The 14,180-nt window shown below is 31.4% G+C and overlaps 1 protein-coding gene across 1 annotated transcript; it reads left to right on the plus strand.

Annotated features, from left to right (window-relative positions):
* Positions 1–5,760: 5,760 nt before the first annotated feature.
* Positions 5,761–13,729, plus strand: LOC122587247 (F-box protein At1g78280). The gene is made up of 16 exons (XM_043759360.1): positions 5,761–6,129; positions 7,686–7,796; positions 7,896–7,951; positions 8,029–8,171; positions 8,285–8,482; positions 8,562–8,761; positions 8,842–8,941; positions 9,023–9,556; positions 9,649–9,771; positions 10,479–10,559; positions 10,647–10,981; positions 11,373–11,630; positions 11,743–11,827; positions 12,036–12,240; positions 12,790–12,946; positions 13,364–13,729. Exons 1-16 carry the CDS (start codon positions 5,981–5,983, stop codon positions 13,491–13,493), a joined length of 2,865 nt encoding a protein of 954 aa, XP_043615295.1. The 5' UTR covers positions 5,761–5,980; the 3' UTR covers positions 13,494–13,729.
* Positions 13,730–14,180: the final 451 nt, after the last annotated feature.

Raw genomic sequence — 14,180 nt, forward strand, 5'->3', positions numbered from 1 at the left:
GAATTGCCGATGCTTCTTGCCGATAAAACAAGTCGCCTACACCCTTGCCCCTTACATTACATTACCATTAACTATACCATTAACAACACGAGGAATGAACATTGCATTTTTTGTTTTTTCTGCATACCAAAACCATTTTACATGATATATGTTTTTCATTCATTCTTTTTCATCGTCTCTATTTTTGATCTTACCATATGTCTTGATCTCTCTTTTATGCATATCTTTAGACATATAAATTAGTCATATTAATCATATTCAAATGAAATATTATAATTATATAACATCTTTTGTTTCCGAACTTTCAGTCGGTATACGACATCAGGAAAACTTCATAGTGTAATGGTAAAGTCTTGCATGTACTATAGACAATAAGATATTGACCATGAGCTGTTACAAGTATCCGAAAGAAAAAATCCCAAGGTTGTCATCCCTAAAGCTCGAACTCAAGATCTTGAGTAAACCTGAAGTGTCATCGACCAGGTGGACTAGACAACATAGGCTTATTATATAACATCTAAAGTAGAAGGATTGGTCTAGGATGCATCCCAATGGATTAAAGGTCAAGGTTCTACCCCTCCTCAGTACCCACTATCTTTCTTTTTTTTTGTTAATTTTTGTAATTTAAATTTTACAAATTTAGCCCTTACATATTTTATATTTATAATTCTTACTTTTTGCATTTTACATTTTCAGCCCCTGCAAGTTTTATATCTATAACCTTGACTTTTTAAAAATTTTTATTTTGATCTAATATATTTATATATGGGTTGTTTATTGTAAAATAAATATTAATTGAAAAAAATAGGACAAAATCTTAACTTTTGGATCATGATAAAATTAATGCACAAAAATTCACGAAACACAAGTACTTATATTGATGCACGATGATTTTTATGATGCATAATGTTTTTCAATGAAAAAAACTTATTATTTTATTTGTTTAATTTAATATTAGTTTTATTTCAAACTAAAAGTTATTTATATACGTATTATTAATATTAATTTATATACTTTATATTTTGTTAAATTTATACAGTATTATATTGGCTTTTTTTATCCTTTTTATTCAACATGTCTTTATATATACCTATGATTATCTTGTATTAATATTATCGTTATTGTTTTATTTCATTATTAATCATATAAAACATGTATTAGTTTTCTATTTAAGCTTCAATCTTAGTAAACTATCTTAACGAATTTGTTTCGTAATCATGAAAATGAAGTCATGCAACGCGTGACCCAAATTTTCTAGTAATAATTAATGGATATGGTCATTAACTTTAATATTTGTATAAAAATCAAAGGTTAGTAGTCAAACTTAATATTATAATCTTGATTTTATATTTTATTTATAGTTTAAATAACTTTACCTATAAAGTTAAGAACAATTTTAAAAGAATACAATTTTTTAAAAGTTTATATAGACATTGTAGTATTGGACCATGCCATTATATCTTATTTTATTCACATTAGTGTATAGAATTTTAATAATATACGAGTCTGTATGATCGAGTTTCAACGTTTAAGATCGAGTTTCAACGTTTAACAAGTATTATTAAGGATGGCAAAACTACTTGATCCCTAATAAGAAATCATCTTCTTGTAATCGCTATGTGGATGAACTCGAATAACCCACCCTAACCAATATGTTTATAAATTACTCTTCGGTTCCACTTAATGGACAGGTAGTTTAAAAATGTACATATTACGGATCTTGTTTCAAAAATTAAAATAATAAAACGAACCAGTAACATGAAAACAATAAAACGTTTTAAAAACATTAGATTCAAAACATAATGAAAACAAAAAAGAATCCCCAAAAAAAGTATATTTTGAAATTACATAAACATTAAACACTATTATAATAAAAAGTACATAAATTATTTATTAAAATTCCAGATCTTTTGTTTGGGCTCCTCAATGTGTATCCTCATATTTATTTCGAAAATATATCAAAGTGTTTAACAAAATCTGATTTTATAATATGTTGTTAAAAATAAAAACAAAAGTTACGATGAATTATAAAAAATAATAATTTTTTTTCCAAGTACTATATAATAGAATCATTAGATTGTAAATGGAACAAAAGTAAGTTAAAAAAAAAACATACCAATATGTCAACGAATATCATATCAAGTGTTTTGATTTTGCTTGGTTTGTTACAATCCGACGTAGTTCATACATGCACAACATGAAGTCGTAGCACCATTCACATAGATTGAGTTCAAATTTTTACATGAACAAATATTGTGTTCTTTTCATTTAGAAAAAAAAAAAAGAAAAAAAAATGTTATATTTCTATATAAATCAAAAATATAGTAAAAAAAGTAAGGAAAATATTAATTAAAAAATATATATAAATTAAACTTTTGTGAATAGAAAAAGAATTCATAATAAACCTACAATTGATAACTAAACAACTAAAAGAGGGAATAAAAGATGTATTTTTAACCAAAAGTGCCCTTAAATTTTACATTTTTAACTCGAGTCCGCATGAATAAAGAAGTGCATTCAAAAGTAACAGTGAAATTCATCTTTCTTGATAGAATTTGTGACACGAATGAAAGATTGAAATTTAACTCGAGTCCGCATGAATAAAGAAGTGCAGTCAAAAGTAACAGTGGAATTCATCTTTCTTGATAGAATTTGTGACACGAATTCATCTTTCTTGATAGAATTTGTGACACGAATGAAAGGTTGAAATGATTGGTGAGTTACGAGTAGTAATATTATGTTACTTATATTGTTATTTTTAGGCTATATCAAGCTTATAAAATTAGATTGATTTTTCGAATATAGCTTGTCGATTCATTTTTCTCAAAAATCAATATTTCTAACATTCCTTATCTTTCAATACCAAAATATTTCTTCCATGTATTCTAAATATTGAATCATTTGCTTTATTATATATTATGTTACGTTATTCATTTGGCATATTTCAATGCAGATGGAGGTAGAAGAGTATACGTGGAAGTCGTTTTATGAGTATTTTGTACATGACATATAGTAAGACTCTCGGTTTTGTTCCAACAATTAAATTTTTTTTAAGTAAATAATCAAACCCTTCTTAGTTCCACGCATAATCACTATATATATATATACTAGATTTTTTCTCCCGCGTGATGCGCGAGTTGTTTTCAAATATTTTTTAAAATAAAGTTGATAATACGAATATATATTCAAATGCTTAGCATATGGTTGAAAGGTATAACACTTGGTATATATTTAGTGTCTTCTCCAAATTAATCGTGCAAAAAAATTTATTTTAAAGTGCATGAAGAACCTATTATTGAATATGATTAAAACTTGAACATATGTGAAACAAAGATGAAGATTTTTTTTAACAAACTAACATAAAAGCAAAGTTCTTATACAATGTTTATATAGAGTTGGTTTTATTTGAGATAAAGCAAAATAATATATTTTCCCGTAAGATTATAAATTGCATTCTTATGATGGTGGGGTTTAGATGATTTTGGGGTTTAAATAAATAATATGAAAAATTTACATATATATCCTACTTAAGAGACATAATTACATATCCAAAGTGCAAGTTTTTAATGCATTAATACAATGCTTTTAAAGTAAGCTTTGGATTAATATGTAATTATGTCTTAAAATTGGGACATATATATAAATCTCCCTAAATAATAATAGAAAAGTATACGGGATATGTAATCCGTCCGTATTCAAAATAAGTCCTTATGTAAAGTAAATGAAGTTAAAGATATTTTGTAAGTTAATATATTATTCATAATTAAGTATAATTTAATCAAATAGGAATCCTATCTATGTCCGTAGTTAAATTTTTAAAATTTTGTATATATATATATAGTCTCTATTTTAATATTTATTTTTTTTATATATATTCTTTTCATAATATGGAGTATTATTTATAGCAATCTAGTTTATTTTATATATTATATATATATATATATATATATATATATATATATATATAAGATAAAAAGTTATGAAAACAAATATGAAGATGCCATGTAGGAAAAATCCTATATGGCAAGTTCTAAAGGTAATTTTGAGTTGAGGTGGATAGCTTTATCAAGCTTGGATTCTTACTGTTTTATTATGTAGATAGATATATATAACAACATACACAAGCAAAATAAGGTTTGTCCGCTTTTACGTTATACTCTAACCAATTACCATACTTGTCATACCACTCTACATAAAAACACCTTCCCTTATTCCCTATCATCCTATTTGGGAATTTATGACCACGTGGTATGGTCCATTAACTCAATACTTTCTTCTTAATTCATCTCTTTGATTAAAAAGATAATCCAAAATGTGTATCCTATCGATTGGATCCCATAGAAGATTATCCAAATCAACTTACTTAGGCATTTTAGGTGTAAAGGTTGGTGGTAGTTCTTTATCATTAGCCACATTTTTATAGAAGGATTTTACACAAATACTATCATTTGATGATGGTTCTTTCCTTTTGAGGTAATTTTTCATGATCCCTAACAAAACAATTAAACAACTATAACTAATATATAATTAAACAATAATTGAAATAATTATGCCATAAATAATAATTATAATAATAACTTTAAACATAAAAATGTTAGAATTTATAATATTTACCTTTGAATTTGATGTTGTAGTTAAGAAAAAGTATTCAATAACCCAAACTTGTAAAAGATCAAATTTTATGAATTGATGGCTTTTGGAGGAAGATTAGAATTTGGAGAGGAATCATCAATTCAACATGGAAAGTGATATTCATAACATAAAATTTAATAAGGCTCGAATATTTTTTTATTAATGTAGAGATTCTCTTAATATGCTCCCTCAATGCAAGAGATGCATATGTCTTATGGTATCCCTTTGTTGAGATTTTTCATGACACATATTTTCATAAACTAACTAGAGAATTGAGAATCGTTAAAACCAGTTACCGCCACAACGTCACCTTTAACCAATTGTTGTAATGTCTACCACGGTCTAAGATTTTAGCAAAAGTATAAAAGGAATATTAGTAAATTTCATAGTATTTATTTGGGTTAAAATTTGGATAAATACAACTTTATCAAACATGAATTATTCAAATCTAATAACCTAAATTCTTATTTGATTAGAATTGTTACAGGCTAAATTATACTCCATGCGTCTCACTAAACTTGTCCATTTTTAAATTTGTCAAACTTACGACTTTTGACTACAAACAATTTTATTGTGTTATATTATAGTTGATGAAAATTATAACAATAAACAACAACAACAGGACTCAATTCTTGCGCGGGGTATGAGGGAGGTAAGCTGTAGACAGTCTTACCTCTACACAAAGGTAGAGAGACTGCTTCCGTAGGGACCTCCGACCACAAAGGAGTGCACGACGGAAAAAGAGAAATGTTTAGAAAAACATACCTGTCTGCCGAGAATATGAAAAAAAAGAAATACCTGTCTGCTGGGTCCGACTACTATTCGGGACGAACGAGTATCAATCATGCGCCATACCGATATCTTGAATCCGAAAGCTATAATAATAAATACACATCTAAAACACAATCAACTTATATAGTTTTCATCAAATATTATATAACACGGACAATAATATTTATAGTAAAAATTCATAAGATTTGACTTTAATAATTTAAAAGTTAACAAGATTAGTGAAAGGGTGATAGTAATTCACAAAATCCAATTAACCCAAGACATGATCAACCCGACCCAATAAACCCCAACCAAACTTAAAACTTAAAAGGAAAAGATAGTGTCTTTGATTATAAAATTTTGATTCGGGTGTAAACAGGTGATGCCGAATCACCTTCACACGTTAACGGGAATCGGATCCTCTTTACGCGGCGAATCCGCGATTAAGAAATTAGAAGGCGAATAACATATCACCAATTGCCTAAACATCACGCTGAAATTACCACTCCTCCCTTTATTCGCTTCCAAAATATATATATATACATAAACACACAATTTAATTATTTTAGTCAAACAAATGGAAGCACAAGCTCAAGAGGAAGTTGTTGCAAGAGATCGAAGAGCAGATGCACTTGGCGATTTCAATGTTCTTCCTGATGAAACTGTTTGTTCAATTCTTGATTTGTTATCACCTCGTGATGTTGCTCGTCTTGCTTGCGTCAGCAGGTTTTTTATATCTTCATTTTTTTTTTACTTACTTCATTATTTTATTCATTTTTTCTTGTTTTCTGATTAGAATGATTGCATAAGCTTATGAAAAACTAAATGAATATATATATATATATATATATTGTGTGTATTTATTGGATTTTGGCTCATGAGGTAGCTGTATTAGTGGCCATGTCATCAAAACCGGCCGAGGCTTACAAGTTTTAATATACAATAACAACAAAATCGAAACTTTGATACAAAAGCTTTTAGTATAATTTGAAGTTAGCAAGCAGAGAGCAAGGTGAAACAGGGTCAAGTGCACCGAAACATATCTAACTTGTCGTCTTTTAGAATTTTATTTTCATTGTGTGTATATCTAACTAATGTCGTTGTTGTTGTATGAATTCGGTAGCAAAAACACCCTTTTACCGTCAATACGGCAGCTGTATAATTTGCCACGTCTCGTGCCAACTCATTAAAGTCCGTGTCTTTATAGTGGTATTCAAGTTATAAGATATCAGACACATACAATAACAAATATAGAAAGCTTGATACATACAATACACGGTTTGAAAGTTGAATAGTGAGAATGAAAAAACACAACAAGCTGAATACATTTTAGTGCACTTATAATACCCGAAAATAAACCTATTTTTTTTACCAAGTACACGAAAAAGTATTCCAAGATGTCATATTTTGTTATTGTGCGTATCATACTATCAAACCTTCAACCGTGTGTATGTGTATCAAAGTTTTAAGTTTCTTGTTCTTGATGTGGCAACTTGTATGACAGACATGCCCGTAAAAAAATTGTTATGTGATGAAGAAGTAACTCGTGCATACAGTTGCATTGAATTGAAAGTTTTGATACACTCAATAGACGATATGGAAGTTGGATAGCAAAATGTAACAATTGGGATACATTTGGGTGTATTTAAACTTTTCTTTGTTCAACATATCAATACTGCTTATATGCTTTTTAGAAAACGCAGTAAACAGATTAGCAGTTTAAATAAGCAATCACATATACTTACCTTAGAGGTTTCTAGCACCTATATTTGTGGGACTGTTGGCAAAGTAGCGGTTTTGTCAGAATGTTGATGTTAGTTAACTCAATGAATGGTGCAACATGTTCCTACGGTTTACATCTAGAGTAAGAACAAAGTAAGTGAGATAAGTTATTGGTTGAGAGAAATGTTTTGAGTATTCAAGAAATGTGGTCATTGTCATTTACAAGTTTTGTCACTACCTATATGTAATTTCTTTTTAGTATTATCATGTTCTGTTTATACAATCTTGACAACTTTGGGTATCCTACTCTAATAGTTACTTTATGATGTTAGAGTTCATTACCTAAAAGTTTTCAGTAGCACTTTGTAGAAGAAAATGTGAGCTTTGATAATATTATTGCTTAGCTTGTGTTTTTCGGCTGTAAGCCTGTAATTGTTTGAAAGCAGCTGAGAGTTCAATGTTACTGTTTATAAAGTTGAAAATACAAGTGTGGTCAGTTATAAGTTGGTACACTGCTATGTTGTTTAGGTTGTTATCTTAGTTTGCCTTACTGTGTGCAGCGTGATGTACATTTTATGCAATGAAGAACCTTTGTGGATGAACTTATGCCTAAGTAAAGAAAATCGTCAGTTTCAATACAAAGGATCCTGGAAAAGGACTACACTGCATGGGTACATTTTCAGATCTTTTTTCTTTTTATTCAATCTATATGTGTTCTTTTCATGTTTTGGAAGAATATGGCACTAATGTACCTACTCATATGGCTAAAGACTGGAAGGTGTGCGTAAGTCAGATGAGCCTAGCAGAAAACCTTTACATTTTGATGGTAATATTTTATAATTTCTCTTTCACAGTTTGGTTTCCTCTACTTCTACTTAAAGGTTATAGAACTTGTTTCTGCAGGATTCAACTCGATGTTCCTGTATAGACGATTATATCGTTGCTATACCCGGTTGGATGGGTTTGCTTTTGATCAAGGAAATGTTGAAAGAAAATCCGACATTTCATTTGAAGAGTTCTTTGACCAGTATGATGCACAAAAACCCGTATGTTATCTAATTTTGTATACCAATATAGCTGAACTTTTATGATTCATATGTTATTTATTTCAGAAAGTATCGTGACCATCTCATTATGCCATGTTGAATGTTCCATACAGGTTCTAGTTTCGGGATTGGCTGATAATTGGTTGGCAAGGAAAACATGGACTCCTGAGCAACTATTAGTCAAATATGGAGACACGCCTTTCAGAATTTCTCAAAAAAGTGCTAACAAAATATCCATGAAGCTTGAGGATTACGTCTCTTACATACAACAACAACATGATGAGGATCCTCTCTACATTTTTGACGACAAGGTGCATTATCTTACTGCATTCTTTCCAACACATCACTTTCCATAAATACTTTTTAACCCGTAAAACTTAATAATTGCAGTTTGGGGAAGTTGCACCAGATTTATTAAAAGATTACAGTGTGCCACATTTATTCCCAGATGACTATTTTGATGTATTAGATAGTGATCAGCGACCTCCCTTTAGATGGCTCATTATTGGACCAGAAAGGTCAGGTGCATCTTGGCATGTTGATCCTGCTCTTACTAGTGCCTGGAATACCCTCTTATGTGGCCGTAAAAGGTAGAATATATGCTTTTAAGAAACTAAGACTGGTGAAATATTTCCAGAACTCTTTATGTACTAATTTGACCCATTAATAGGTGGGCACTATATCCACCTGGAAGGGTGCCTTTAGGTGTGACGGTTCATGTAAATGATGAAGACGGTGATGTTGACATTGAAACCCCTTCTTCATTGCAGGTAATATTGTGTACAAGTCCATATATATTTTGGTTTCATTATAGTGATCTTATTTATTTTATCTTTTTTGTGAATTTCTAGTGGTGGTTGGATTTCTACCCACTTCTTGCTGATGAAGATAAGCCAATAGAGTGTACACAGCTGCCTGGTGAGACTATATATGTTCCAACTGGATGGTGGCATTGTGTTCTGAATCTCGAGACAACTGTTGCTGTAACTCAAAATTATGTCAACTCAAAAAATTTTGAATTTGTATGTTTGGATATGGCTCCTGGTTATCAACATAAAGGAGTTTGTCGTGCCGGATTACTTGCTATTAGTGAAGAAGTATTTGAGAAAAATCAGAAGTTGAGCTCCTCAGAATTGACAAGAAAGAAGAAGAGAGTCAAAATTGATGAACTCATGGAGGAATCAAGCTGTGAAATTGCTACAAATGGGGAATCTGATATGGAATTTTCGTATGACATAAATTTTCTGACTATGTTTTTGGACAAAGAGAGAGACCATTACAATGCCTTATGGAGCACAAGTAATTGTATTGGGCAGAGAGAATTGAGAGATTGGTTGTGGAAGCTTTGGATTGGGAAACCTGGACTAAGAGATATAATATGGAAGGTAGTGAATTTCTTCTTACCTTAACTTGAAAGGTAGTCTTTTTGTAACTATAAGGTGATCATTCGTATTGCATATTTGTTGTGGATTTTCAGGGTGCTTGTATTGCATTAAATACCAATAAATGGTCCACGTGCATGGAAGAACTATGTGCCTTTCATAATATTTCTCCACCTGCAGATGAGGAGAAGTTTCCAGTTGGCACGGGTAGCAATCCTGTAAGTCATTATGATACATACATGTTTTTTGTTTATACGATGAAGAGTTTAGTGTCAGTTTTGTTGCTTGACTTGGATTCTGTTCTTCCACCAAGTTTCTGATAGTCCATCATGTGTGGGTTACTGGGTTTTGATTTGCATTTTGGGACCTGTTGCATATTCAGTTCCACACCAGATACAACAAAATTGATCAATTATGGGTAAAATAAGATTACCACTTACCCTGTCTTTCTAATCTGACAGAATTTCACCCCTACTTTACAAAACGTCTCACCTATTTTTACGAATATGTCATTTTTTTTAACTTTAAGCAGAAGTTCTCAACACATAACCATCTAACTATTTGATTACTTAGAGTCTTTGACTTCAAAAGCCCGAAGCACATTCAAACACTTTTTTTTATTGTCCATTTGTTACAGCTAATTACTTGATTCTAATAACACAATAATCAAAAGCCCGAAGCACATTCAAACACTTTTCTTTAGTGTCCATTTGTTGCACCTAATTACTTGATTCTAATAACACAATAATCACTTTAAAATTTTTCAGAACGTACATCCAAAGTAATCCCCCCCAACCCCCCTCCCTCCCCCCTCCTTCCCTCTGTCTAATACGAGCATCTGTAACTCAAAAGTTTCAACAATGTTAATGGGTGTCTAAATAAATTGAGGACTCTTTAAATAAGGTATATTACACATTTTTAACAGGTATATCTTGTTGGCGACAATGTGGTTAAAATCTTTGTGGAGGACGGGTTAGAGGCTAGTCTCCATGCATTAGGAACAGAGGTATTATTAGATCACAAAAAATTTACTTCTTGGAGTATTCATTTTCATGTAAATAATTCTTATGGAACATTATTTGTATCCCTACAGCTCGAGTTCTACAGTCTAATGCAGAAGTCAGATTGTACTCTAAAAAATCATGTTCCTAATATATTGGCAAGCGGGATTGTTCTTCTGAAGGATGGGACATATAAAATTATGCCTTGGGATGGAAAAGGTGTACCTGATATTATTGCAAAACATAGAACAATGGTTTTGGGAACTTTCACCGATCATGAGTACCCATTTGGCATCTGGAGCAAAAAGCAATTTGAGTACAGAAAAGCTGGTATGTCGTTAGAGGAATTGGCTAAAGCCGGTGGACATTCAAACATCTGGCCCTACATTATAACAAAAAGATGCAAGGGAAAAATCTTTGCTGAGTTGTGAGTACCTTGTTCTTTTAAGTTTGAACGATGAAGTTCTGTAGAGATGGAATAATTGGCTGGTCGGGAGTGTTGTGTGACTTATCAAAATGGGTTATTTTTATTTGGGTTGGGCTGACCAGAAAAACTATCTACATTTAAGCTCTATATGACCAATTAGTGTGTCAGATATGACTACAGAATTATCATTAATGCTAGGCAAGTTCTTTTAATACGATGATTTAGATCTTATGCACTAATAGTCTACTTTGGGCAACTTTCCACTTGTTTGTCCCTATAGTTTTACCATATGAGAAAAGTATAACCCTAATTTAAGCATTAATAAGTAATTGGGTCGAGAAGTCCATCTGAGATTCAGGATCACTAATTTAGTTGCTTAATGATTTTGCAGAAGGGATGCACTCTCATGGGAGGAGGTTACAAATTTAGCTTCCTTTTTAGGGAAGCAGTTGCGTGACCTCCATGTTTTGCCTGTCACTCCTCTGAATGATTTGTCATATTTGCACATGGAAAAGACAATGGAAATGGGTCATGACAACGGTTTTATGGAGAATCTCAATGAAAAGATCAATCTCCCAGCAGCATCAAAAGTTTTTTTCACAATCCTAAATAGGAAAAAGAAGGATGTATCAAGTCGCTTGATGAAATGGTAAGTTGATATCTGACTGTAAAAGTATTCATATCTGAAACTAATTTTGCTAGTCTATCGAATCTCAGAAATCGACAAAATGAATTTTTACAGTTAAGTTTCATCTTTGTAGGGGTTATCCGATACCAAGTGCACTGATTGAGAAAGTTCACGAGTACCTTCCAAAGGACTTTGTAGAGTTGCATAGTCTGTTCAAGGTTAGTTAACATCCTAAATTCTTCAAGATGTTTTTCATATTCTTAGATGCAAGCTTTAATCTTCATAGTCAAAGGAGTACTACTGATGGAGAAGGGAGGGATGAGTTTCTCTTTTAGTTATTTAACAAGTTGAAAAACGTCACTTAAGTTTCTCGTACCAAATTTAGAATTATTATGGATCTTTGATCTTTTCTGCTTTGTCCTTCAGAATGAAGAGGGTTTGTTTGAAGTACGCAATTGTTGCTCTTGGATACACACGGATATAATGGACGATAATATCCACTTGGAGCAGTGGCATGTTGATTCCTATGATGCCGGTATCGTGAATAGTGGTGATATGAATGGCTCCAGCAAAGGGAAGGAGATATCATGGCGTCCTAGTTATATTTATGATTTCAGCAATATGTCTCTAGGTAAGATCCATTTCCGGGTTACTCCCACGTACACTAGATGTCATTCTTTCGGTGGATACATGCATTAAAGTTCTACATATATGTATGTATCGTTTGGTAGGAACTAAATTCTAGTATGTGAGGTCGGCTAAAATTGAGCTTAGTAGGCAACTAATGTTAACATAAAAGAGTTTTGCATTAGTTTTCATGATTAGAGAGTATGTATGATATCAAATGTATATATAGTTCCTTTATCTAGTTTATTTATGTAGTTTATATTTTGTACAAGGTAACACACTAATGGTATATCACAGATCTGATCAGGATGTTAATATACTTGAAATCCAGAGTTATATTGAAAGCTATGTAAACAATTAGATACTTGACTATACCAAAATTAGTACAGTATTTTGGTTGCATATTCATTACAACCTCAATTGAATTGGGACAGAAAGAGATACGATGTTTGCCAATTATAAATCTGGGTATTTGCCTTTCTACACTTGTTGTTATCCATGAACACAAGTTTATAAATTTGCTTATAAACTTGAATTTATATAATTTCTTCAGGCGATCCAATATTGGATATGATACCTATTCATCTAGACATATTTCGTGGAGATCTGCAGCTCCTGAAGCTGCTTCTTGAGGGCTATGGACTTCCTTTTGGGAGAAGAAAATCATCTGATGATGGTTGCAAAGTCAGACAAATATCTTATCTAGCCATGTGAGTATAATGTCCTGTGTGCTCTTACATTTGGCTTTCTTTCGAAGATATTATCATATGCTAGTACATAGTAACATAAATTTTATTATAAACCGTATTAGTTTAACAATGATTTAGCGAACATTATCTGACTACTTAAGTCTAGAAAAGTTATACTTGAACTTTAATGTACCAAACATACGAAACAAATGAAAGAAACATTTAAGAACATACAGGTCAATAGGATTGAACACTTAGACTGATATTTTTTTTGCGTCTCATCGGCTCTTGAATTTGGGTTTCTAGAATTTTGCACATGTCCGTTTTTGTAACTGTAGGTTCAACCAGCTGAGTCAAATACTGTTACTGAATTATGGCTTTGTTTGTAGATATATGATAGCCAAAGTTTGTAAGTTGTATTAATTTATTTATACACAGGTGCTATTGTATCATACATGAAGAGAATATACTGGGAGCGATTTTCGGTATGTGGAAAGAATTGAGGACGGCAAAATCATGGGAGGAAGTTGAGGAAACCATGTGGGGCGATCTGAATAAATACTTATAGGTTATAGGGCCTCCGTTGACCTTTCAAGTGTGTTGTAACATGAGGGTGCTGCACTTATTTATAATGCCATTTCTGAATGGCAAAATAAGAGATCACATATCATCATCTGAAAGAGTAAATTAATGTGGTGTTTTGTACTTAAAGACATGTAAATTAAACATAGAATAAAATGATGCATTTCTTACATCTGAAAGGGTACTATCATTATGCACTGTTACAGAGAGTTTGATTGTGAATTCTATGGGTCAATAGTTGTGGTTAAGTTGTTTATTTGAGCACCTAGTATGGTAGCCGTGCGTGTTGTTAGAATATGATCACATAAAATGAACGTATGTCCGGGAAGTATTTAAGCCTACGGGGTCACACCTCAACATGAATGTAATTTATATTATTAATTAATATATTAAAGTAATATATTAATTAGTTTGATCACTAAATGATTAATTTAAATAAGTTAAAGGGTTAATTGTATTTAATCAATTAAAGAGGAGGATTAAATGTGAAATTAGAAAATTAGTGTTGGACTCTAATTCCCTAAAAGGGGGCCGGTTTTTACAAGGCTTTTAGGGCCTTGATTAACTTGATCATCAAGTCATTAAACCCTAAATATATCCCTATATATAGAGGGGTTAATTCAAAGGGTTAATTAATTCACACAAGAAAACCTTCTCTTTTCTTTTCTACATC

Source organism: Erigeron canadensis, chromosome 2, assembly GCF_010389155.1.
Source record: "Erigeron canadensis isolate Cc75 chromosome 2, C_canadensis_v1, whole genome shotgun sequence".
In the NCBI taxonomy this organism is placed as follows: domain Eukaryota; kingdom Viridiplantae; phylum Streptophyta; class Magnoliopsida; order Asterales; family Asteraceae; genus Erigeron; species Erigeron canadensis.